The sequence below is a fragment of the Synchiropus splendidus genome, chromosome 19 (assembly GCF_027744825.2).
Source record: "Synchiropus splendidus isolate RoL2022-P1 chromosome 19, RoL_Sspl_1.0, whole genome shotgun sequence".
In the NCBI taxonomy this organism is placed as follows: Eukaryota; Metazoa; Chordata; class Actinopteri; order Syngnathiformes; family Callionymidae; genus Synchiropus; species Synchiropus splendidus.
Window position 1 is genome coordinate 3,131,952 of NC_071352.1, and position 24,776 is coordinate 3,156,727.

Genomic DNA, 24,776 nt, shown 5'->3' on the forward strand with positions numbered 1-24,776 from the left:
GTCTGCTTTCACTCTGGATGCTGAGGCAGGTGCATGGACGGTCACCAGGAGGTCACTGTCCTGGCAGGTCCAGAGCAGGCCTGAGTGTGTGGCTGACCCAGGAGGTCCGGAGAGTCCACCCGGCTCAAGGATCGGTGAGAGCCTCTCTCTACTTTGGAAGGTCCAGTTGACAGGAAGGAAGCCTGCTCAGTGTTTCCACTGCAGTGCTGAGTTGCTCTCAATGTCAGTCAGATCTCTCTTCCTCATTCCTGGTACCACTGCTTCCATTGTGTGAGTCCCACGCTGACTTCCTGTCGCTCACTCCTGAGCTCACACACAAGTTTATTGGCTCAGAGAACGGGCACCTACAGGGAGCCACACTTTTACCATGAAACACAGGCTGGATCAAACAGATGCAACAACTTGGCGATACGCCTGCCTTTGACACCTGTGTGCAGGTCGGACGTGGAGATCGTGACACTGAACTTCAGCTAGTGCTTCTCCTGCATTCTTCTGCTGAAGTGACAGAACTAGAATGTAGGACATCAAGGTTACACTGTGATCTCTGCTTAAACATTAACAGCAGCCAGCCTCCCATGCAGACACAACCCGTATAGATAAACTATTAAGTACACCTGTGCATAACATTGTATCCTTGTTGACATTAAAGAAAAGAAAAGTCATATAGATCAACTTCCAATCACTCCACGCCACCCCGGGCGGGGGCCCTCCCCACTATTAGTGAAGGACTGGTTTTGAGAAATGGTCCTGTATTTAGGCAACTGTGTGAGAAAGCTCCTCTAAACCCAGACAACCTGAGTTTGCTCTCCTGAATTTCACTCTAGTATGGTGATGATGATGATGCTCCCCAGTGGTCAGGGGCAGCCAGTGTTCGAGGCTTGTCTCCTGCGCTGGTGATGGATGACTCATTCCAGCGGGGTGTGGCCTATGAGAGCGTCCACCTACTGTACCATGAGAGGAATGTCTGGCTGGGTGGTGGAGCGGGTTGAACAACATTCTGCAGCTGAGCTCTCGGCTGAGAGGTGAGTCCAGCGACAGGTGGGATGAAAAAGCCCTGGAAGCACATGCTGCTGGGTGGACAGGGTCAAAGCTCCAATCAAAGTGTCGCTCTTCAACCTGACCCTCACCATGGTGATCCTTATCTGCACCAGATCAAGAACACGGGCAGCTGCTGGCGACCCCTCCTCCTCCATCCTGAGGTGATCGGACTGGGACGAAAGTAGACCACAGATCAAATCACCTTCATTCTTCACGAGTCCGAAGCCCAGCACCCCACAGCTGCACTCTCGACAGCGGCACCAGGTCCCTCACAGCACCTGGCGGTTTGTCAGAAGCCAACTGTAGCTGCGTGCACTAGCAAGACAACAATGGCGCTGAGTCGACTGAATAAACACCTCCAACATGCTTCAGTCAGCACTTTTCAGTTAGCCTGAAACAGTTTACACCGCGAAACAGAGGATACGCTCTCCACGCCCATCAGGTACTGATGAGTGACGAAGAGAATAAGCTGTGACACTGGATGAACTCATCTAGAGCCTCTCACAGGGCCACCACAGAGCTGAGGGGCCCATCAGGGACCACAGACACATGTGACATGCCTCCTCACAACGACTTTCTTCAGTACTTGTTTCAATAGACTCCTGTATATTTCCTTCCCTCAGTGACCCTCCTTTGTTTACTAATGCCTATCATTAGTTTAACTTGAAGTTTCTATTTTCTATTTCTATTTATTATTTATGTAATTTATCAATATCTATTTACTATATTTTCAGTTATATTATATTTATTTTGTCATATTATTTGTGTATATATATTATGTGGATATTTGTTTATTTGTCTTGTGTTGTTCGATAGCTTGTGACTTCACTTTTTTGCTGGTGCCTTATGGACGTCTTGTTTGTTTGTATCTTTAATGCCTTTGTTGTGTGTCAGGGTCTTTGTTGTCATTGGCTGCTGTGACACGTTGAATTTCCCCACTGTGGGACAAATAATGGCAGTCGAATTGAATCTAATCAAATTGAATTGAATGTAAATAAGTGCAGTTCTTCCACCGGTGTTGCCTCTGACACCCTCCTCCGAAGGTCCGATGACGTGGCAGCAGAAACTGAGATTTGGAAACGGCCTGCAGCCATGGATTCTCAGATGTCTCATGTGTGCTGACACCAGTGGAAAACAGTTAAGAAAGCTAGTCATTTGGTGAAACCCATTCCCTGTCAGAGGCCTGAACATCAGGCGATGCATGTTGTTCCACCTTCATGGTGTGAAGAGGCACTGATTCTGTTTTGTGGTGAACAGCAGGCATGTGCTCAGATGGAGGCCAAGTGGAGGAGGCTCATCTTCCCTCGCGTGAACATGGTCCAATTAAAGTAAGGAGTGATGGAAACCTACTGTAACCTCTGACCTTTGTGGTCACGCTCTTCCTGATAGTGCTCACTACAACTACAATCTGACTTCACCAAACCTACAGAAACGTTCTCCTGCTCAGTTAAGGATCAACAGCTGCTGCATTTCACACCTGTTCATGAGGAACACTTGAGATGGGGTCAGGAGCTCATCCTGGTCGACTCCCGTCCATCAGGTAGCGGCAGAAAGTAAATACTATTCAGATGAATGAGTGCTGCTTTGACAATAGACATTAATACTAGAGCATTCACGGTGTTGTAAAGTCTCCAGTCCACATTCCGCGCAGAGGTGTGACTCTGCTGCAGCAAGGTGTGTCTGCGTGCGTTTAAAGACCCGCAGGAGGAGGAGGTGGGGGGTCACGACCAGCGCGACAAGCATGACACATTGTTGCCAAGGGAGGTGGCACAGATCTGCAACACCATCCAGGTGAGGGAAGATGATTTGTGGAGGTTTGAGCTGCGTGACTGAGTCACTGCTGGAGCTCCTCCCTCGGAGCTGCCAGTCATACCGGACATTCTTCAGCCTGGCTTCTCTTCAGGTGGAATTTATGTGTAACATACTGTGCTCAATAACTACATCAGGATCAATCAGGTATTATTCATGAAAAACGGAGGCAACGAGACCCCAGGAGAAAAGCCAATCACAGGTTTTAATCTTTGGCATCAGAGGATGTTTCATCACAGTCACACCTGACAGGAAAATCTTTTAGTCTCTATTTATTTTTTTATTTACTAACTACAGGCGATCATGAATCACAAATATTTGGTGGCCTGAGGAGCAGGTGTCAGTCAGAGGTTTATCTAAGAGATCATGACTCTCATTTAATAATAAGTTCTCAGTAGAAGGGCGAGCCAAAGGCACATAGCTGGAGTTGGAAGATAGAGGGAAGCAGAACTCGATTGGCAGCTGCAGTCGCGGCACAGAAACTGTCGCTAGCAGGGTGTGGACGTCATTCCTGCTCAGGTGTGGCAGCCATGAAGGCAGCTGAAGAAAAATGCATATTTTAGCCTTTCTTACGACGGTAGATGACAATATCTTGTGTTCATAAAGAAATACACAGCTGGTCAAGCCCCATGATGCTGGAGACGGATCCCATCTGGCGTGCTGTTTCAACACCACATTTATGAGCTGAGTCACAAACGTCCTCCAGTTGATGGAGCTGTATAGAGAGGCCTAATATGTTTCCATTGATGACAATAGAAGTCAGACAGTTTCTGATTCTGGAACAACTCAGACGATTCAAGTTTAGCTGAGACTGAAACAGGACTCAGTCTTGCTTTGCTCTGACAGTTGAACATTGATGAAACTGCTTCCGCTCCTCTGCTTTCTGTTTGTTCAGAATCATCTTCCCTACATTCTACCACACCTTGGTATGTGGTACGTCAGGTGAGCAAGTGAACCCAGGTTTCAGGCACAAACCCGCCCTACTGGCTCCACATTTATTCTGCATATGAAGTTGATGTCCTGCCTGTGATCCAAGCCCAGGGGCCAGAGACTCATCCCCAGGTCCAGTCAAGACAGTGGTTCATCACTATTGGAGCATTCATGTTTGAAGCCTGCAAACGGAAGACAAGGAGAGAAGATGATTCCTGGGGAAACTGAATAGAATTAAACAAAGACCCAAAATGACCAAGAATCGAGAAGATTTTTCATTTTCATGCGTTCACAGCTTCTCTATGAACCATCCCCATCTAGTGTCTGGAAAACGTATGTGCACCTGTCTCCATGACTCCTTCTATTATTAAAGAACCAAAGAACCATTTTGAACAGATGCTGTAAGGCTGTTATTTTGTTTTACTTATTCATTCATGTAGTTGTTAATTTGATTAAAAACATAAATCTTGATCATAGTCACGAGAAAACTGACATTAACAAGTCACAGTCAGAGAAAAATAAATAAACAAAAACAGGAAAAGAAAATTGTGATTAAAATTAATGTGGTTGAAATAATGACTGGAGCATGATGATTGTGAATCTAATTATGGATCAAGTGCTGGTTACATTTTTTTAAAGCGTCTCAGTCCAGTTGATCATCCAGGATGGAGACACAGAAATGGAAAGGAGGTGTCGATTAGTGCCCTGGGATTCCTGTACTTTGTCTCAGTTAAACTTCGATTCTGCAAGGTGGCTGAGATACGCCATGTAGTTGTTGATACAACATTGAATTGCTCGTGTGTGTCCAAACTGAAGAGTGAACAGAGACTTTGGAGCTGAAAGCAGACTGGTGTTCACGTGTCGCTCAGATTAAAGACGGGCCAACACTGAGTCGGGTTCCCCGTGAGCAGAGTCCATCTCATTGATTTGAATGAGTGCTGACACATCCACTGGGTCAGCGGAGGCAGCAGCAGCTCGGCGGCGGCCGCAGCCGTGCCATCGTGGGCCGGCACCAGCAGCCGTATCCTCCCCTGAAGGGAGGCTGGAAGCCATTCGGGCTCTGGACTCTGGGACCGGGTTCCGACATGTCTCTACTGAAACAGCGTGGGAGGGAGCTTGAGCGCTTTGATGGACTGTCACTCATCTACTGGTAGGTGACCAGCCTTCAGCTGACATGAGAGTCCGCCATTCTTCAACAGGGAGTACCTCAACTTTGCTCACGCATTTCTGCATGACTGGTGCGTTTATGTATTCACTTCAGTCAACGATGGAGAGATCATCAGAGCAAACAGCTTTAATAGAGAACAGAGATCTGTTGCCATCTATTAGAGCAGAGAACAACCGACCTGAAATCACTGAGGCAGCAAAACGTGTCTTATGGCTCAAGTTCGATTCAGAGCCTGAAGCTTCTCTATACAAGAGAACAGTCGTGCTTCATTCCTTCTGTGGCTCATACAGTATTTTAGATGTGCAGTAGGTTCAGTAGTTTGGTGTGACTTTGACCTTCTGTGTGATGACCTTCATCATATGATTTTTAGGTCTTTTTTTTGTTTTATTGTTTTTTTCCCCACAAATTACGCTCTTAAAATCCAGTATTTTGCTTATGCTTGAATTTCAAATAAGTAGTGTATGACACATCTCTCTATACTTGTGAGGACTACCATCACCATTTCCCCAGCCTCACCCCCTAAACACATATGGCTCCCCTGAACCAGGACTCTGAACCAAACTGGAACCCAGTTAGAACAACACAGTTATTTTGAGGTTTTAACCCTCTGACTGAGGTTTCACCTTGTGGGGACCTGCAAAAATGTCCCAACAAAAGCAAAAGGTTCTCACACCAGTATAGCTAAAGCAGGTAAACACACACACAAGCACAATGAAGCAGGAGGCTCAGGCCGAGGAGGACAGTTTCTCATTCCCCAGAATCCTGAGCCACAATTTCATGTTAAAGCTGACCTAAAAGGTCATTAAGCAGCGAGCGGGTGCATACAGAAGATACCAATCTGAAGAGTCAAAACAGGTCAATAAAGAGAGGAGAAGAGAAACTCAGTTTTGCTTGTCGCAGGGGACACACATGGTCAGCTGAATTTTAGTGCTGAGTGGAGCAGTGGGCCGGGTCAAACCGCACTTGAGCATAAAGGCAAAGCGAAAGCAGCGGCTGCTCCACTTCTGTCCGCCCTTCCACTGCCATCTGCTGTTTGACCTCACCAAACTCATGATCCTCTCATCCAAGAAGCTGCCCGAGCTCTGGGACTACTTCCTCATGTACGTGTCCGGAGCGCTTGAGTTTAACCCCGACAGCCACGATGTAGATCTGGGACTGTTTCCTCTCAGGATGAACCCCACCATCAAGCACAGGTGAATCCTGCTGACCCTTGTTCTCCGCAAGTCTAAATGCATGTGACTTTGAGGATTTTGTTTTAACAGAGTCAGTCACAGGGTGGTTCGCTTTGTCTGGAAGTTGAAGCTCCAACATGGCTGCAGGAAGTTCTTTCAGTGCAGTGATGACAGGAACCTGCTTGAGAACCTCATGGGTTTGTTGACGGAGGAGGTTGTGCGATGATCCGCTCTGGATCTTTGGGTTCACTGTGTGAGAGGAGCTGATGAGGTCTGCTGCTCATGGCAAAGGACTTCCTTCATCACCACACTGTGGCCTGGACCTTCTGAGTGCCCAACTCATGGTGGGAATGGAGGTCCTCCACAGACTCCTGCTCTCCCACACTCTTGTCATCAGATAGGTTCAGATGGTTGTTCCAGAGTCAAGGTCAAAGGTGAAAGAAGTGGGATGTCACTGTCACGTCACCCCAGATTGACCTGCTTTTGAGAGAATCCCTGATATCCATGGGAAAATATAAGCGCGAGGCATATTTCCTCACTAGGCCGTGCACAGCGTCTCTGCTAACTCTGTCTCGGCACATCGCTGAATCTGGCCCAAATCTTTGTTTACCTTGGTGTCCTTGACATGATTTCTGCAGTGAAAGCGGCCAAAGGCAGTGACGGATGTGAGTGGATGCACTTCGACAGGTTATTTACTCCCCTCCTGTCCTCGCGGCCTCCGGTGGCACTCACTTTCTATCGGCCATGACAGAGAAAAACAGCGTGCTCTCATTAAGTCACCTGGCCTCAGCATCTTTCACCTCAGAGGGACGACCCGCTATCATGATCCGCTCCTTCTGCAGAGCTCACCTCCTCAGAGAGGCCTGCGACCCAGCTCGTGAGGCGCGGGTGCAAAGAGTGGAAGCAGATTTCTCTGCTCCCCTTGTCAGGTCCAGTCAATAGAAGTAATGAGGCTCTAATGTGTCTTTCCATCTCCATCTCTGCTGGACACCATCGACCTGCCGTCTTTGAGTCTGTCTCCAAATGTGTTTCCTCCAGCAGAACGCTGGCAGGATCTGCCCCAGGGGCTTTGGCTGGCTGCTGATTTGATTTTCTCTCCCCATCAGCCTATTGACAGTTCTATTCCCACACAGCTGACTGGTCTGCTGTCAGGGAGAACGGCTGCCCTCACACTATGGTATGGGAGGATACAGGAAGTGGAGCCACTACCTTTTCCTTAATGCACTACATGAGACACGTTCGATCCAAACTTACATGATTCACAACAGTCCCTAACTGAAATACAATCCTTCTGCAGTTGAATTCTCTGAGGACCACATTTGAACTAAATTTCAACTAGAAATTAGAAAATAAAGCGATTCAGATGTGAAGGATCCTGAATCCTAAATGTCCAGATTCCCATGATGGAAATGTAGAATAGAGGGAAGTCAAAAGCGGCATTGACTAGTGCAGCGTCACCCGAACACTATATGGGGCGTACGTAAACAAACATGGCCAACCTACAGATCCATCTCTCTCCAGGCTGTTTCTGACCCTCTACATCCTGACTCTGTGCAACAGATCAGCAGCTACTATTTGAATGCACACCTTAATCTCTCAGACCACACCCATCCAAACTCCTGTCAGGCTCCACCCTTGTGAGGAGCTCTGGAACAAAACAGCCCGGAAACTACTCACGGACTTATTTTAGCATGCGTTTTTATTTAGCATCTACATTTATGTGTTTGAAATATTCCTCATTGCAAGAAAACCATATACTGTTAAAATCTTTGCAGCCTGGAGCTTTTTTAGGGTAAAAAACAGACCCTAGTTTTACAAGCTCATTTGCAAAGGTCCTTATTTTCAGTCCTGTTGTTCCAGAACCATAAAAGATCCCAACATTCTCTGCAAGTACTTTGAACTTGTAAAAAACAAAATCAGTGGTGATAATGATCAGCAAAGTAATCCTGGATGACTTTCCTTTTAATCACGTATGTGGCAACACAGCAGCGGATTTCGTCCCTGAAACATGCAAAAGCTTTTTTCTTAATGAATAATTCGCAGGACGAAAAAGCCTTTGATCATTGTTTATGATTCCGACCATGCGCTAACAGGCGCAGGGCTTGATTTAATTATCTGGAGAACGTGCAGCAAGTGATGTTGTTGTTGAGATTGTTGTTTTTATCACCAATACACCCGCAGGCTCTGCAATGCTTCCGGTTTGGTTCATTTGTGAATGACCTCAGGGCCTTTTATGACTCTGTGATCAGTGACCTTTGTTGTGTGTTGTGTTATTTTGGAGTTCCATTTTGAAAGGATCTCATGAGGTCAAAACACTCAAAGAAATGTACTTTTCTTCATCATTTAATGCCAGTTCTAAATGTGACTTGAACTCAAACTTTTTCAGGTCTTTCCACCAATATTTATTTCACTTATATTAACATTTTCTTCTCCCACAAAATTAAGGAATAAAAAATATATAATGGACATATTCTTTGCTTCACAACAACGTGTTTTGTCCATTACTGCCATCCCAAGACATTTACCACTTAAATATCTTCAAATAATAGTAATTTATATAGATAATCTCTGAATAAAATACTGAAAAATAAAATTACATACAAACAACATATTTAGCGATTTTTTTTATTTAATTTACAAGACGATTGCTTTTCATCTGACCTTCGGCTTGACTGGTTTGGTTGTTTTATTGAACTTCGCTTTCTACTCCATAGATGGCAGCCTTGTAAATGGAAAACCATGTGTCCATCTGTTATGGATGGTTGAGTTTTATTTTGGGAATATCTCATTTTAAATTGAATATCTCGCCGTCTGTACCTCACTGCAAATATTGGATTTAGTTGAAAAGTCATCGTGTTTGTGCACTTCTCTTTGTGCGTGTGTTTGGGCTTGTTTATACTGCCTCGTGGGGACTTTATGTTGTGTGTGTGTCGGGCATGTGGGATTTCTGCTGTTAGATTTCTCAGTGAGGACTGGATAATCCCATAATCTGATAACGACCCACTGTGCAGATTTAGTGATTAAAGTTCAGAGGCAAATGGTGGTTGCCTTGTGCAGTATAGGAGAAGAGGATGATAATTCATGTGTGTGTGTGTGTGTGTGTGTGTGTGTGTGTGTGTGTGTGTGTGTGTGTGTGTGTGTGTGTGTGGTTGCTGTGGCGCATGTTAATGAGCGGACACACTCGCTGGAACAGGCGTCCGCACCAACGCCGCTCATCAGCGCCCACAGCCGCCGTGAAACACTCGATCAGATAAGGGGATTTGGTCAAATGACTCCAAACGATAATGCCGCTGTGATTCACCTTATCTGCGCAGTTGGATAATAAAAGCTGCGGAAGTGCCGAGCAGGCGTTTGGCTCGGAAGAGTCAGGAATCACTGACACAGCAGGAGCGTCACGGCGCACATGCCATATCCAGACGCGCCGCTGATCCTGCGTGTGTGCCGCGAGACATGAAGAGTCTTATACTGTCGGGATTTATCAAATGCAGCCTGATTCATGTGTGTAACAGAATCTGTTGTGCTTTTAATGAGCTCAAACATTGCGCAAACTCCAGTCTCTGGTCTCCATGTTTTCTCACCACATCAGAACCTGATGATATCTCAACACATTTTAGGGATTACACAGTCATGACTGGCCCAAAACTGACAGATGGTCAGAAGGAGAGGAGCCTTCAAGAGATGTAAAGTGCATCCATCCATCTTACACCTCTTATCCAAGGTTGGATGGTGAGTCCAGCAGCTGGACCAAAGAGGCCCAGACTTCCCTCTTCCTTGGCCAACTGAGAGACATACTGCAGTGAAGCCTGCTTAGAGTCTCTACCAGATGACTGAGCTCCTCATCCTAACCCGCCACCTTGTGAGGAAAACAAGTCTGTGATTCTGGATGAACATAAGAGCATAGGTTGACCAGTAAGTCCAGTTATTAGCTTTTGGCTCAGCTCATATTTTGTCTCATCCATCTGTCGAGCTCATGCTCCATCTTTTCCTCGTGATTCTGACTCCAGTTCAACTTCGCTTGGAGATGTCTCTGCAATATCCAGAGCCTCGAGATTCTCTCATCCACACCTGGGCCTCAGACACATAGGAGTGCCCTCAGCCTTGGTGATCGCTGAGTGTCCCTCTGAGGTCACTTTGGAGAGGTCCACACAGAAGCCCTTACACCCCCAGCATCCCTGGGTGAGGTCCACAGTCTCCACAGCACCATGTGAGCCGTGGACTGGAGCTCCTGAATCTCCTTTGAGCAGGTCTTTCCCTATAGTCTGGTCCCATATCCAAGTCTCAGTCACAGGCCCACTTCTTCTATGGCAGCCTCAGGGACCCCTGCTGCTCCTGACCCTTATAACCCCTCTTGTCAGTGAGATTAGACTGGACTTTGAACACCTTCTGGACGCCTCAAACTTAGGGCACTTCTGCCAGCAATGTGAAATGTAACAGTTGAGAACTAGATGGAGGACATCTGATGCTTTTGTCTCAATCAGGATTTGACCTTGAACTGAATGAATTTCCTCCAGCGTCTGCGGTTGTTGCTTCAAGGCAAATTTGCATGATTCTCCAAAGAGGTGGCTAAGCTCCTCAAGGTATTAGATTCTCAAAAATGCGGGATTTTGCTGGTTACGTAAAGCAGAGTCTGATCAAAGTAAACACAATTCACCTGATCCCTGCTCAGATCGACAGGTGCTGGTTTAAATTTAGAATGCTGTTCCAAAATCTAGCAAAGAGCTCAAGCCTTCAGTCCACACTTCCTTAATGCTGTCTGTCCAAATACTGATCCTTGATCTGCTCTACCAAGTATCGGTTTAGCCCAGGAGCCATCCAGCCTGGAGTGTTGTGGCGTGAAGCAAGACTCTGCTGAGCCACCCTCTCTGGCACAGATAGGCCTGGAGTCTTGAAGCGCTAGGTCTAGTTGGACTACTCCTTGCATGAAAACATGGTCCACAAAGCAGCTCTGAACCAGTTCCACAGCCATCAGATATCAGCCTCAGTCTGAAGACCTTGACCTGTTGGGAGTGTGTATTGTGACAGTATATGGTCAGATCCCTCTCAGGCCTCGCTGGAGTAATCCTTGGTTTGGGGAGCCTCTTCATTCAAGGCTATATTTAGCTGGGTTATATGGATCTGCCTGTATTATCCCTCCACCATAAGCTTATCATCTCTTTATCAACTGGCACTGCCTGTGCTGAGCAGTCGCAGTCGGATGTGAATGTGAACATGTGGACTCACCAAGAATTAGACCTGCTGACCCTGCCATGAGAACCATGTTCCAGAGGCTGAAGGTGCCTCTTGGTGTTGCCAGGTAGGTGTTCCCTCATTTCTTCAGCTTGTTCTGTCTGCGCTAGAGTCTGGTGGTGCTGCAGCATCACGCAGGGGGTGACATGAGGAGGACACACCTGTAGCAATGCTTCTGTGAGGGGTCCACTGTCCAACTCACCGAGGAGCGCCATAGCAGGCAGGTGCTCAGGTATTTTGGGGGGACTAGTGTCTGTGCTGCAGGCGGAGCAGCCCCTGGGCTGGAGGTGGAGTGGAAGGGGCCAAGAATTCGAATACATTTACCCATTAGAAACTAAAATTCGTCTTTTTTCTTCAAGAATTTAAGAAGGAATAAAAAATGGACTCCAGCAGGGGCACTTTTCATGAGCCCTCGGGTTGCCAGGTTAGCTGCTGCGCTACAGCTGAGCAGAACTGACAAAACCTTCTGGATTGAAGGTGACATGCTTTCTAGTTACCTTTTGACTATTAGTTACCTTGATTCCAACCTTTTCTGACTCCTGGTTGACTTACATGGACAAGGCAGGGTCCCAGAGTTATCAAGTGACAGCCTCAGAATGGTGGATTTGTAGTGAACCTTTCTGTGTGGAGTCTGTGGAGACTGGAGGTGAAGCTATGTGCCAAGTGTGTATGGAAGGATGAGACTGAATCAACCTGTGAATATATATAATAGACTCATCAAGACTGTAGCAACTGCTTGGATATTTCTGACTGAATCTTTAAGAGTAAGTTGTGTCATGGGACTAAATTGTCAATGTGCAAGTGTACTGAATCTCAATGCCCCAAAACACCATGTTGCTCTTTATATTTCTCTCATGCATGAGAGCTGCAGGTCAGTACCTCTCACTATAGGTTGATATTACAGTTGACTCACGATTTGTTGTTGAAGCTGCATGTGCACTCAGACGTCACACATTCTTACAGGTTTAAATGACAAGTGTCAACTGCATTTCACTAAGCCACGTTTTCTGCGTGATTAACTAAGAGGTGTGAGGTTGCAGGGGGATCTCAGTGCTGCAGTGACAGGATTCCCTCAGGTGGTGAGAGGTCGGCCATTTAAATCCTCAGAGAGACGCCAGAGGAGAGGAGTGCAGGGTTTAGTGGGGATGGCTCGGGAGGTCAGTCTGTTTGGAGGTTGGTCTTTAAGCACAGTGAACTCCTGTTGACCCTCGTGGACGGTGCAGACAGGAAGCAGGTCAGAGGGTCTCGGTGTTGGTCTGTATGGGCATCATAGCATCGCAGTCGCTGCACGTGAAGGATGTCAAGCTCCCACACAAAAGCAAGGGAGCTTCTGCGATTGTAACGCCAAACTCTGATCCAGAATTCACTTTCATCCTCACAGCTGCCGCCCACTGTTTCCATATTTCTCTGTGACCCTCAGATTCACAGAGCTGCCAGTCTGCCTGTCAACCATGCCACATTCAAAGTCACCAACGTATCCATCCTGTTTCCTTATCCCGCGCTTGATGTTCAGCAAGTTAGCTTCACCACTTTGTGACGCCCAAATGCATTATGGATGTCGAGCAATCTATATCAGCAAGCAGCTGATATAGATAGGTTCCCAAAGATATATATATATATATGTATATATGTAAAAAACAGCTGATATCCCTGAACAAAAGCAAATAGATGCTTTTGTTTCCTTCTGTTCAGGGATTCCTCCATGTTTGTTGTTGTTGTTATTATCCTAGTGTCTTGTGCATTAGTCTGATCAGTGGAGCAGGAACTCCTGCACTTACAAAGGTTCCCTGTTGTCTGGACAGCTAACTGTTCAATTAAAGTAAATTTTGTTGTAATTAAGTTATCGTAATTAACTTGTTAAAGTCCCCATATATATATATTTCACTTCCATCCTTGATGATGCTATTCTGATGGATGGTGTTAACGTGAGTTCAGGGCAGGCAGACAGAAGCAAACTGCTCTGTGCTCTGTGCCTCTGTAGTGTGAAGCTCATGGTTGGGCAAGTACATTTCCAGAGGAGCCATATTATATAATGCAAACAGACGACAAAGTGTAACTAGAATGTTGTTGCTGAAATATTATTTAAAAAGAGGAGAAAATAGGAAAAGGTGACACTATATTATAGGCTTATATATGTCATTTGTTTATATATGATTTTATATTCATGTCATTGAAAGATACACAGTATAAATCAAATATTGGAACATCTCTTTAAGTGGCAACATGGGGAAAAACATCTAAATAAGGCGAGGAATTTTTTGGTAGAGGGACAATATAGACTATTTAATCAAGAAAATCTAATCTAATCTACAATATGACTGTAAAAAGATTTAGTGGGAGGGAAGGAAAAACAGACATATATGAAAAGGGAAAAAGACAATAAAAAAGGAATGATGGGCCCAGTAAATCCAGGCAAAAGGCCGTCTGTGGCCCCCGGGCCGCACTTTGCGCACGTCTTCAGCAGCTTCTTTATCGTTTGTTATTGTAACGTATTGACTTCTGCGTCGGTCAGCTGACCTCTTGTGGGGGGTTCACTTGCACTTGCACTTGACCCGGGTCTCGTCCTCCGAAAACTTGCTCCCACTTCCAAGATCTGTCGGTGACGTCTTACGTAAGCGCTTAATTGCGCGGCGGAAGGTGTAGTTGTTTGGCGCGGAACTGGATGTAGGAGCAGCGGGAGCAGACGGAGCATCATGTGGCTGCTGGCTGGAGGTTGAAGGCAGGAGCGACCGAACCGAGCCGAGCCGAGCCGAACCTCCACGCCAACATGCCCACCTTCTCAGTGATGTACAAAGGAGCCGTCATCATCAGCAGGTAAACTCCGGACTTCCTGGCGTTTAATGCTCGCTGTTTAGGAAAAAGTGCAAACCGGCTCGCGTGGTTCGGTGCTGCCGTCGGTTCGGACAGGTTCCGAGCTGAGTGGACCTCAAGTCCCGCCTGTCGACGCGTCCATCATGAGCAGAAAGCACACAGCTTGGCGCTCGCGCCCTCGGTGCCCTGCTAGTTTCTGTCCACAAATGTCACCAATACTGGACCTGTAGTTTCATCCAGAGGACCGGAGAGGCGACAGCTACCGCCTTTTAACTTGGACCGCGGCGGAATGCGAAGCTAGGATCACGTGTTTTTATTCTCCTGAGACTGAAATCCAAACAAGTTGCCGAGCGTTTATCATCATGCCGACATTTTCAGTCATGTACAAAGGAGCTGTCATCGTTAGCAGGTAAAAACCAACTATTCCATCTAATTCTATCAGGAAACGGTCGCGTACCAACTGTATTTAAAAAAAGTAATTGTCGTGTTTATGGCACAAGTCAGTGTTTTAGGACCTGGGAGTGTTAGCTGTCTCTTTTACTGTGATATTGCGCTGATGTGTGTAACTTGAACACGATTTGCCAGTTGGTCTGTGTGTTTTAGTGAACTACATTCTATAATTGTGGCAGCAGGTTCAAGTTCCTAAGTCCTGGATCTATTAGACCCCATCTGTCGTCTCCCCTGCTGCCTGGAACTGTGGATTAACGCTGTGAAAATTCCCGTGCTTTCCACATAGACTTCCATAAAACAAATATGTTTGTAGTCGACGAAATTGGCTGACCGATGATCAGTTATCCTTGACTCCGTCAGTATTTTGTGCCACTGTGATTTCACTGGCATCAAAGTCGTGTCTGTGTGTGAAAACAAGCTGGATAAAAACAGTAGGACACCTCAGGGCATCACGGCATTCTTTTCTCAGGAAAATGTTATTTGCATGAAAACAAGGGAGAATTTTTGCGATTGGAAGTCGGTTTTCTGCTACTGAAACATGCCATGAGTGAAAGCAACATTGGTCTGTCGACGGAGACGACCAGTGATGGTTTTATCTGTGGAGCTTACAGTGGACCACTAGACTGGTCAAGTGCTCACCTTTCCAGATTCATACCAAGCTACATGACCAAAGGATGGTCTGTATCTGTCGGTGATAGAAGTGGAGTTTTCTATTAACATGTCCCGACATTTCAATGTAGGAGATCTGTGTTGCTCTGAAGGATTTGATCAGTTTGACTTTGATTTATTGACATGTCAGAAGGATAAGGGATCAAATCCAATGGTGCCTGTTTCATTTTGAAGTTCTGGAAGCTGCAAAGCAGTTGGCTCTTGCTCCACCAGCCTCCGTGTCCCTGGCGCTGAAGGAACAGTGAGTGAAGTTACAGGATCCGAGCCGTTTCAAATGTAGCATTTGAGTGGGTGGATTAGTTCTGGCTCTGTGAATAGAGCTCTCTTGGAGGCTGTCACCGAAAACATTTTTGGTTCAGCTCTGACATCTCAATATTTGCTGTAGATGAGTTCACTAGTTCATTAGCGTCAGTTTTGTGAGTTTGCAGATTTGAGCATGAGTCATCTTTCCCAGGGTTGTTTATCAGAAAAAGACTTGCTCTTATTCACCCAAAACATCAAACACGGAACGCTATAAACTAACTTTGGGAAATCATGATGTGGATTGGGACAAATTGTTTTGGGACTTGTTGTTTGGAAGGAGCAACATGTCATCTTTTTCTCTGTCTGGCAAGGCTGCTGCTGTCAAGTCGGAGCAGTCGTTGTTGATGCATTTGTGTCAGTATTTACTCCAAAAGCCTGGTAGATGAAGTTGCTCAGATTGAAGTCGCAGGTATCGCCACCTGCTTGCGTGAAGCCGTAACTGCATCAGGCTCCATATCTGCAGCAGGGCTTGTTTAAGTGCAGCAGTGCTGTGATGGTGGCATGACAGGGTCCCGGCTGTGAGAGCTGTCACGTCTGTCTGCACCCACGGCTGGTGTTGAAGGAAAGCACAACTTCATGTAGGAACCAAGGCAGCAGTTGAGCAGCATCCTGGCCTCACAGTTGCTCTCTGTTCGTGAACAGATGTGGAACCGTCAGCACATCGCGCTTGACTGAGTCGTTCCTGGACCTTAAAAGCTGATTAAAGGGAAGAAACTGATGTGAAAAAAACATGAATGGGTAATGGCTACTCGATCACATTGTGGATTAGGAAGGAGTCAACCAGGGTTTGTGTCTGGAGTTACATAAGAGTGTTATTGTTTCTGGCAAATCAATCTGGTGAAGATTACACAAGAGGCTCACCTGCAGTCTCTTCGCTCTCCAAGACTTGGAGATGAATCACACGGCGTACGATCACTGCAAAACAATACAATGTTCGGTTTCAGCACCTCTAAAGTTCCAGCACGTGTGGGAAGCTTCTCCTACAGAAGGAGAAAAAGCAAGTTAACTGTTCAGTCTACTGACTCTTCGTCTTGTTCTTTTGTCCTTGTTTTTCAAACCAGGACACTGATGGGTCCATATGGAGTCGACCGAGCAGTTCACTCCCTGGAGTTCACAGACTGTGAGAACGGTCTTGGTGAGTTGCTGTCATGCGTCTCTTCGGCCCGCGTGGGTCTCCCTTCTCTATCCTGAGGTCTGTCTACTGCCCAGACAGCTAAGGAGGCGTGTTCCAAACCTTAATTTACACTGGTGACCTTCACATCGGCCCTGTTGCTTGTGGAATCACTGTGCAAGCTGAGAAAACAAACTCCCCAAAGCTGAAATGAACTAATGCCAGAATGAGTTGGGCAGAGAGAGACAGGCCTCCTACGCTGAGACAAGGTCCTGGCCAGAACCCTGATATCTGGCTGCTTCAGTTTGACGTGTGCGTTGTTGAAGTCGTTCTGAGGCATTTGGCTGGCGCTTTGGATGACGGGGAGCACTGGCAGATCTCGACAGGCGACAAACATTAAAAGTTGATCCCCTGTTTAAGAAGGTTGTATTTGCAGACACGCTGCGTTTATAGCAGGTCTGGGGCCACATCGTATGCTGTGGCTGTTGTGAGGGGCTGCCCAGCTGCAAGTCAGAAAAAAAGAGTGCTAGGATGTAACTTAAATTCAGTAACTATAATGTTATAAAACAAGGACAAAATGGGGAAAATGTGAAGTGACATGCATGGAGTATGTAGTTTGATTATGTATGGTTCTGTTATATTAGATAAATAGATTTTAAAAACATATTGTTGGATATCCTGTGGGATAGAGGTGGAAGTTCGAGAAGATATAGAAGCTTTTTTTCAAAATATATATAAGTATAATTATGATCAGTCACTGGGAAAACACCATAAACAGCATAAAAAAGGAACATGAATAATAATAACAAAATAATGATTTGTTTTGTTGTTTTTCTCGGGTCCATATAAATGCAAGCAAAGAGCCACGTTTGGCCTCGGGGCTGTTAACACCACCCACACCCACCATCCCCACCTGCTGCTCCAGCAACTGAAGGCCAAATGATGGGAACTGTATAGGACTTCAACATTTCACTGCCAGTCATATCCCCACCTTTATAAGGCAGAACATCAGATTGCCAGATTGTGTCAGATTGTTGAAGGTGAAGACTTGAATAGATCTATTTATTCACTTATTCACGTAATTGCTAGGGTTTGTCATTAAAGCTTCATATTCATGAGGGGAGTCATGCAAGGCCGACATGAAAATAGATAGTCAGTTCTAAACTAAGTTTTAGATAATGAGGCAGCAAAATAAATTGTTTTTACTTCACTTTGTTAATTAGTTTGGTTACACTTTAGCTGAAGGAATGCATGTGAATGGCGTGTATTGGTCTTTATCTTATATTATATATTAATTTGTGTATTCATTGGGCTCATGAGACCTGCTGCCTTTCATATCTTCATTCATTCATGGATTTATCATTGTCGATGTTTCACTGTCCTGATTTTACTGTTTGTACTGCATTTAGTGAGTTGTTTTTAAATGCTTTATAAATAAATATGGTACAGTATGGTGTTCATCTTTACTATATTTCACCATAGAATGGTCACAGAAAGACTGTAATTAATATTATTATTATTTTGTAATTATTGATTATCCTCTGTAAATATTAGGTTTATTAATGGAATGTTTTTTAAAATCTGTGTTGTCATTTGATCAAAAATAACATTCATATGACCAAAATAATGCAAACAAGGCCTTGCAAAATGCTCCTGAACGTCACTCCAACTAACAGTAAAAACTGCATCAGCTGATCTTTGCTTTGTCCTGCATCAGTGGTTCAGTTGTTTGGTCTGTTGAATCGATGTGTATTTTGGAGGCGAAGAGTCGTTCAGGGCGTGGAATTCACAGAGTTTCTGGTGATGCTCACAACACAAAGCTGTTGTTCAAGTTGCTCAGAACAAGGTAAATGGCAGCCACTGGACCACACGCAACTGTCTGTTTAAGGACGGTGGAACATTGTGTGCGTAAGCGGTTTAGATGCTTTGATTAACTAACGACATATTGAAAAGCCGTGTTCAATCATCCTCCACTATTTGGCAGAGAAGTGGGTTGTTGAATAGCTCAAATAATGAGTCCTGCTTTTAAAGGGATTTGCTCTTCAGAGTAGGTATCCTGGCGGCGTATCAGTGTGTGTTGCCTGGGAAGGGAAGTAGGTCATCTGCTAAAGCCCTAACCCACTTAACACAGCGGGGTTAAGGATGCAAGGAGCTGCTGTTGTTTTTTATCTGTACGTCACTTACACTCCGCTGAGCTGGCTAAAGTGACGCGCCCAGGCAAGGATGAAACAATGAAGCATTAGGTAAAGCACCAGGACAACAGCAGTTTTCATCAATGCAGTCACATGTTTACCTTATGTACCAAGTAATAATCACAATAAATACTGAAATAGTTCACTCATGTTAAACATTGAGCTTGTTTGATAAAATAGGATGCATAATTTCAAGGTCAGAACTGAAGAGCAAATCAAGAAAAGCCACTTAATGTCTGGTGACTTGTTGTATTAAAAGATTAATGTGAGTTGCTCCATGTTGTGATCCCATGTCACTCACACTGACAACAGCGCTGTATTTCGTACATGCTCCACCCTCCAACGGAGTTCGCTATTGGTTTAGCCCTGTCTGTTAGAGGGCGTGAATGTACTCGTAGAACTGGCGTTACAGCCAGGTAAGTAGTATTTATTCTTCTAAACTTTTGTTTCTATATTTATCTTCTTCCTCTCTGTTGCTGATTTTTTAAAAGGGATGAGGCGTGGTAGAGGAAGGCTTATGAAGTTGGGTGGAGAATATGTAAAACATCTTTCAGGGAAGAGGCGGTGCCTCAAAAGGAATAAACCAATAGTGAAGTCCATCAGCGGCTGTGGAATTTACTCATAGAACTGGAGTTACATCCAGGTAACTAGTATTGATTAGACTGCATTTATTCTTAAAATTCTGGTTGTTAGTGCAGCATATATATATATTAAAGACAAACAAAGCAACAACACAATCAACAGTGTAGCAACAAAGACACTAGAAAAAGTAGTCTTGGAAATAAAAAACAATTAAGTTCCCACCAAAGAACAGTGAGTCCAGTCATGCGTGGTTTGTTAGCAGCTATGATCGTAAATCTTGAAGCATATTTTGAGTGAATTTCCTCTTCAATGCGTGTAAAAAGTGCTAAAAGCAGAAGACAGGTGAGCATCGCTGAGAAGCTTATAATAATCTAACGTTTGCACATGCAGGTGAGCAGGCTGTTCTTCTACATATAACCTGGTGGTGCGGGGCTTCTTAAGCAGCTGCCTTTGTTAATGATACTGTACTACCACTGCTGTGCACAGAAGCAGAAAACCAACTCAAACAAGTGACAAACAAAACATTGTCTCTTCCGAGATGAACTCAGATCCTGCTGGCAAGTAGCAGCTGCTTCACCGTCCAAACATTTGTGAGCCGTAAATTCCAGTGCACTGCGAGTGAGTGTGATGAGGAGGAGACAATGTTTGGAGTTTGCTCCCAATTCCATCTCTCCAGAATGATGTGTTCATAACGGCTGGGTGGAGGAAGGAGAGTGCTGTGAGGGTGAACGCTGAAAAGAAGAAAGTGTTTTCCTCAGAGAGGACGAGGCAGAACACAGACAGGGAACTTTGTAACCCCATTCTTGTAACGGGCGATAATTAACACGCACCCCTCTGCTACGCACACTCAATTAGTTTTACCCTTTGTCTCCTTGGTAACAGGCCAGAGGCAGGCACAAGCTGAAGAAACCTTGATGGAACGGTCAAATAAGATTTAAGCAGAAGGCGTCAGCTCCTTCAGTGTGTTGCCGGTGGGGAGGTGTAAAAGAAGCCAGAGATGAAGGCCGCTGGATTTAAGCTGCTCTGCGGTGATGTTTTCTATTCAGAGTGTGAGCTGGGATTTCTTGTATTCCAGATAATTCAACCCATCTTCCTACAGCAACGTTTTTTTTTGTGTGTGTTTTAAACTATTGACTGCCACATGAATGCCACGAGGAAGTGGGTGTAAGCCAGGGACGACAGGGTCTTTCTGATGTGGGAATTCAACATACTGTTTGCCATTGACCAGAAATAGCGTTGTTGTGTTTGAATATTTTAGCTCAACTTTCCTAAATCTCTTGAGACTGGGGAACACAGATTAACTATTAATATACTAATAACTGGCTTATTTACAGTGATGCTGTTAGACCGGACTTTAGGTGACCATTCTGGGTGAATTGTAGCCATGCAAGACAATAATAAGTACTTTATAATGATTAATTACAGGCTAACATGGTGCTAATACACGTCGGAATTAAGTAGTTTATTCACGGTTATCTATGTTAACACACGCTCTTCCAACAGGAATAAAGGTGATCGGTGGAGTTAAGGAGCTGACTGGAGAAGAGTTTGGAGTTTATGTGAAACGTATTTTACCGGGTGGCCTTGCATCAAGTGATGGTGAGTTCTTGTTTGCTGCAGTTTCAAGCTTGTCTTCAGTGTTGCATCAGTTTTCACCGAGGCTATCGCTAATACTCCTTATCAGAGTCACAACACTATCCAAAAATTTAATGCGCTCATGCTGTCAGAAAAGTTGGAGATTGAAGGTTTCCAAAGGTGATGAAACCTTCTCTCACTGCTCCATCGCAAGATGGAGGTTTTACAGTTGGCGTCCTAAAATCACATGACTTCCTTGCTGATATTACGGCCTGGACAACTCAGGTTCCATCTACAGTCTTCCCCAAACATTGTTCAATTTCTCATCTGTACTGCTTATATTTTGATTGAGCTCAAAGACTGATCTTACAGAGTTTAAGAACCACAATGCATCGAGGACTAAATATTGACCCAATTTCGACAAAAAAGTCTTGAATAGGTTATGAATTTCTGTTTAAAGGGGTCCTCGGATCCGTTTTTCTCTCACATCTCACACTAATAGAGTCACGTCATGTCAAAATAAAAATTCATGCTTGGCATTTTAAAGCTGTAACAAATTAAAGTTTGCATGAATGAGCTACTAAGACCTAATAACTACAAACGTCGGGGAGGAGCCTGTGAGTCCCTTCCAGTTTCAACGGCTCGCAAATGTAAATTGGCAAAAGCAGCTTAAACAAACCTGTTAAAAATAAAGCTGACTCACGTGTCATCTTGTTGAGTCTTGCTGCTGTAACACGGTGAAACCATGTGACCCCCGCATGTGATGCTGACTGAGCGCGGTCACTGTTCATGTGTGTAGATGTTCTGTCCTCCATTCTTGTCCTGGACGTCGACATCAACATGTTTTAGTCCTTGCAAATCTTTACAGCCTTCTGCTGTGTGTATATATACAGTATGTGAGCTTGCAGAGGCCGTGTTCCGTCTCACTGACCACCTTTGAAATGAAAAGTATTTTTACCATTTCCATCCTGAAAACATATCCACACCATTCAGAAAGCTGGTTTCATTCCCCATGACATAAGTAGGTCATGTGTTTTGGGGAGAGCAGTTTGAACTCATCTCTCTCAACCTTTGACAGCTAAACTGCTGAATAATTTCTCTCCAGTGTGATAGCGTTTAGTTTCCTGCTCGAGATGTAATTATCTGACCTGATAATGACCTTTAGAATAGAACTGTGTGAGAGGTTGTAGTAGGATGTTCAGTATCAAACTTTGATGGGCAGATGGATGTGAATCAAGTTGCGGAGCGATGCAGCAGCGCCTCATTATTCTCACTGTATTTGACTCTCGCCTCTGACAGGAAACCTCTTGCCTGGAGACCAGATCTTGGAGGTTAATGGAGACAGTCTTGTTGGAGTCACAAGTGAAAGGTATGGTGGTTCATTTATTGAGTTTGAGCTTTGAATATCCTGATTAAAGGCGCCTTGTTCTCAGAGCTGTGGACGTCTTAAGAGCCGCGTCTGCCACCAACCACATGCGACTTCTCATCGCCAGAGATGAGGAGGCAAAGTAAGTAGATCTGTCCGTCCATCGGTTTTCATGCTCAACTTTGAGCAAGAAGTTTGGCAAAAGCGTGAAACAGGATCTACTTGTTGTCACACGCCTGGCCGTCAGCCTCTAATCTACGTCATCAGCCTTTACTGGAAAGCTACAAATGTGTGAGTGGATTTGCATATTGAAGCAAGATTACATGTGAGTTTGTCAGCTCTCACACTTCCCAAAATGGGGGTTTGTCTTGCTGCTAATCCTCCGTGCAGAAAGTCTCCACTGGGGGATTTACACCTCAGCTTTTTGAGAGTGTCAGTGTCAAGACGAGAACAGTGGTGATACCCAGCAGACGAGCTCTTCATAGCCAGAGGGATTTTCAGCGGGTGAGGATTACTGGTCCAGAACAGGCATGTGAGGTCAGATGATAGAAACTCAACCATTTCATCGTTCAGTTTTCTCATCGAACGAAAGTTTGATGTTGCTGTGTTCACCAACTGTCCCCAGATCAGATGATTGGTTGATAAGCTGCAGCTCACAACTAGTTTGATTCATGATCACTGACTTTTCGACTAGTTTTTGATTAAACACTATTAAAATTATTGAATCAATAACAAATGAATGTAATTTTATTTAGAGATTTTAAAAATCTTATTTAAAAGTTTTTACTTGTCTGAATTTAGTGTAGATTAGATTAGATTGGACTACATTTATTCTTCCAAAGAAAAACAAACTTGTTACCGACTACCTTAGCGAGTAGTCAAATTGTCACCCTGTGGCTTGTTGTGTTTGTGGCCACATACCTGCCATCTTAAGTGTTGCTTTGAAATGTTATCTTTGTATTTTAATCGCTTCAAATGTGGTTTAGTTTTTGATGAGTTTGACGGAGAAGTGTCGACTCATGAACCCATCTGCAACTAATTTAATTGTTGCCGATTGTGGACTGTGTCGTCTCTCCTTTTCCCAAAGTCGATTTATTGCATCATAATCATCCGGTCTTTTCTGAACATTGACTTGTTTGTTGTGTTTGGTTATGAAAGAGGCACAGATTTCTGTTCCGCCCCCCCCAAAACTCAGTGTGTCCTTACTTGCCGTGAAGCCCATGTTGTGCTCTCTTACATTACGACTGCCGTGAAGAAAGAGAGCAGATATTACTGCGCTGGATGGAGGGAGAGCAGCATCGGACAGCAGCACAACACTTCAGAAACATAGTTGCTAACAGTTTCTGGCTGATAGAAGTGCATCAGACAGCTTCTCTCAGTTCAATGTGAAGCCTTGTGTGTGTGGAGAATAGCTGGCACCATGAGCTAAACCTGCGCTCTGTCTGAAAGCAACTCTTATTGATTTCAAATTAGAGGCTAAACTTGCTTATTATGATAATGTGTGGATGTTAACTTATGTGTGAAGATATGTTTGCATTGTCTGGAATTCAATCATCAAACATGCAGATGGGATGAAAGGTAAATGGTTGCAGAGTGGTTTCCACAAACCACAGGATACCAAAATGCACGACGTGCGAGTTGAGCAACATCTGGATTCTGTGGTCAGGAAATATTGAAAGGCTCGCTTTACTCGCTGAGCGGCTCCGTTCTGCTGGATCCTGCTCTACAGTTGAACATTCATCAGTCAACTAATACCAATGGGAAGTTTCAGACTGACTTGCTGTTGGGCTTGACCTGGCGTCCATCTTCTCTGTGTCTCAGTCTAATTAAGCATATGTGAGTGTTGAAGACAAACCAAAGGAGGTTTGAAGAGAACCTCACTCTCAGCGTTACATGGGGAGTGGAGCTCATGCTCTGTTTGATCATTGAAACCTTTCTCACTCTTATCTGCCCCACTAAAGGAAGGAGTTTGCAGAGCTGATGGAGAAATATGGCTCTAATGGCAGCACAGGGTCAACACGCAACTCTCCCATCCAGCAAGGTAAGAAGCTCTTCTCTGTGATCAACTGCAGTGCTACGCACGTCTCAGCCTCTCAAGCCTGTAGGGAAGATGGACCAAGTGGGCCTCTTCAAATGGCTTGTGACACATGCACCTGCCCATTTTGCAATTGTTAACATCTGCTAGAGTGGGGAGGACGCAGCCAGCTGCGGCTCCAGCACGTGAGCATCCTGCTGTGCTCTGTGCTGCAACCCCTCTCGATCAGGAGTGAGCCCCAGTTAGCTGCATCTTCAGCGTCTGGTGACCTCTGCATGCTGCCCCGGGCCTTTGAAACTTGAGATGTTCTTCTGTTCTCATCTGTCTGCAATGCACTGA

General features: G+C 44.9%; 1 protein-coding gene and 1 long non-coding RNA gene across 8 annotated transcripts in view; both read left to right on the forward strand.

Annotated features, from left to right (window-relative positions):
* The first annotated feature begins 1,988 nt into the window (after positions 1–1,988).
* Positions 1,989–4,147, forward strand: LOC128751506 (uncharacterized). Of its 2 annotated transcripts, none has more exons than XR_008413258.1 (3): positions 1,989–2,175; positions 2,296–2,366; positions 3,743–4,147. It is a non-coding gene; the product is annotated as an uncharacterized LOC128751506 (long non-coding RNA). The 2 variants fall into 2 exon arrangements; XR_008413259.1 differs by having other exon boundaries at positions 2,299–2,366.
* Positions 4,148–11,286: 7,139 nt separating this feature from the next.
* The window catches only part of si:dkeyp-72e1.9 (syntaxin-binding protein 4), a 32,781-nt gene continuing 19,291 nt past the window's right edge, over positions 11,287–24,776 (forward strand). For 2 of the 6 annotated variants that reach the window (XM_053850778.1, XM_053850779.1), the window contains exons 1-6: positions 13,915–14,157; positions 16,638–16,711; positions 20,965–21,060; positions 22,336–22,405; positions 22,470–22,544; positions 24,364–24,443. In XM_053850778.1, the coding sequence (XP_053706753.1) occupies positions 14,111–14,157; positions 16,638–16,711; positions 20,965–21,060; positions 22,336–22,405; positions 22,470–22,544; positions 24,364–24,443 (442 nt within the window). In that variant the 5' untranslated portion in view covers positions 13,915–14,110. The other 4 variants (XM_053850774.1, XM_053850776.1, XM_053850775.1 and 1 more) reach the window with 3 other exon arrangements.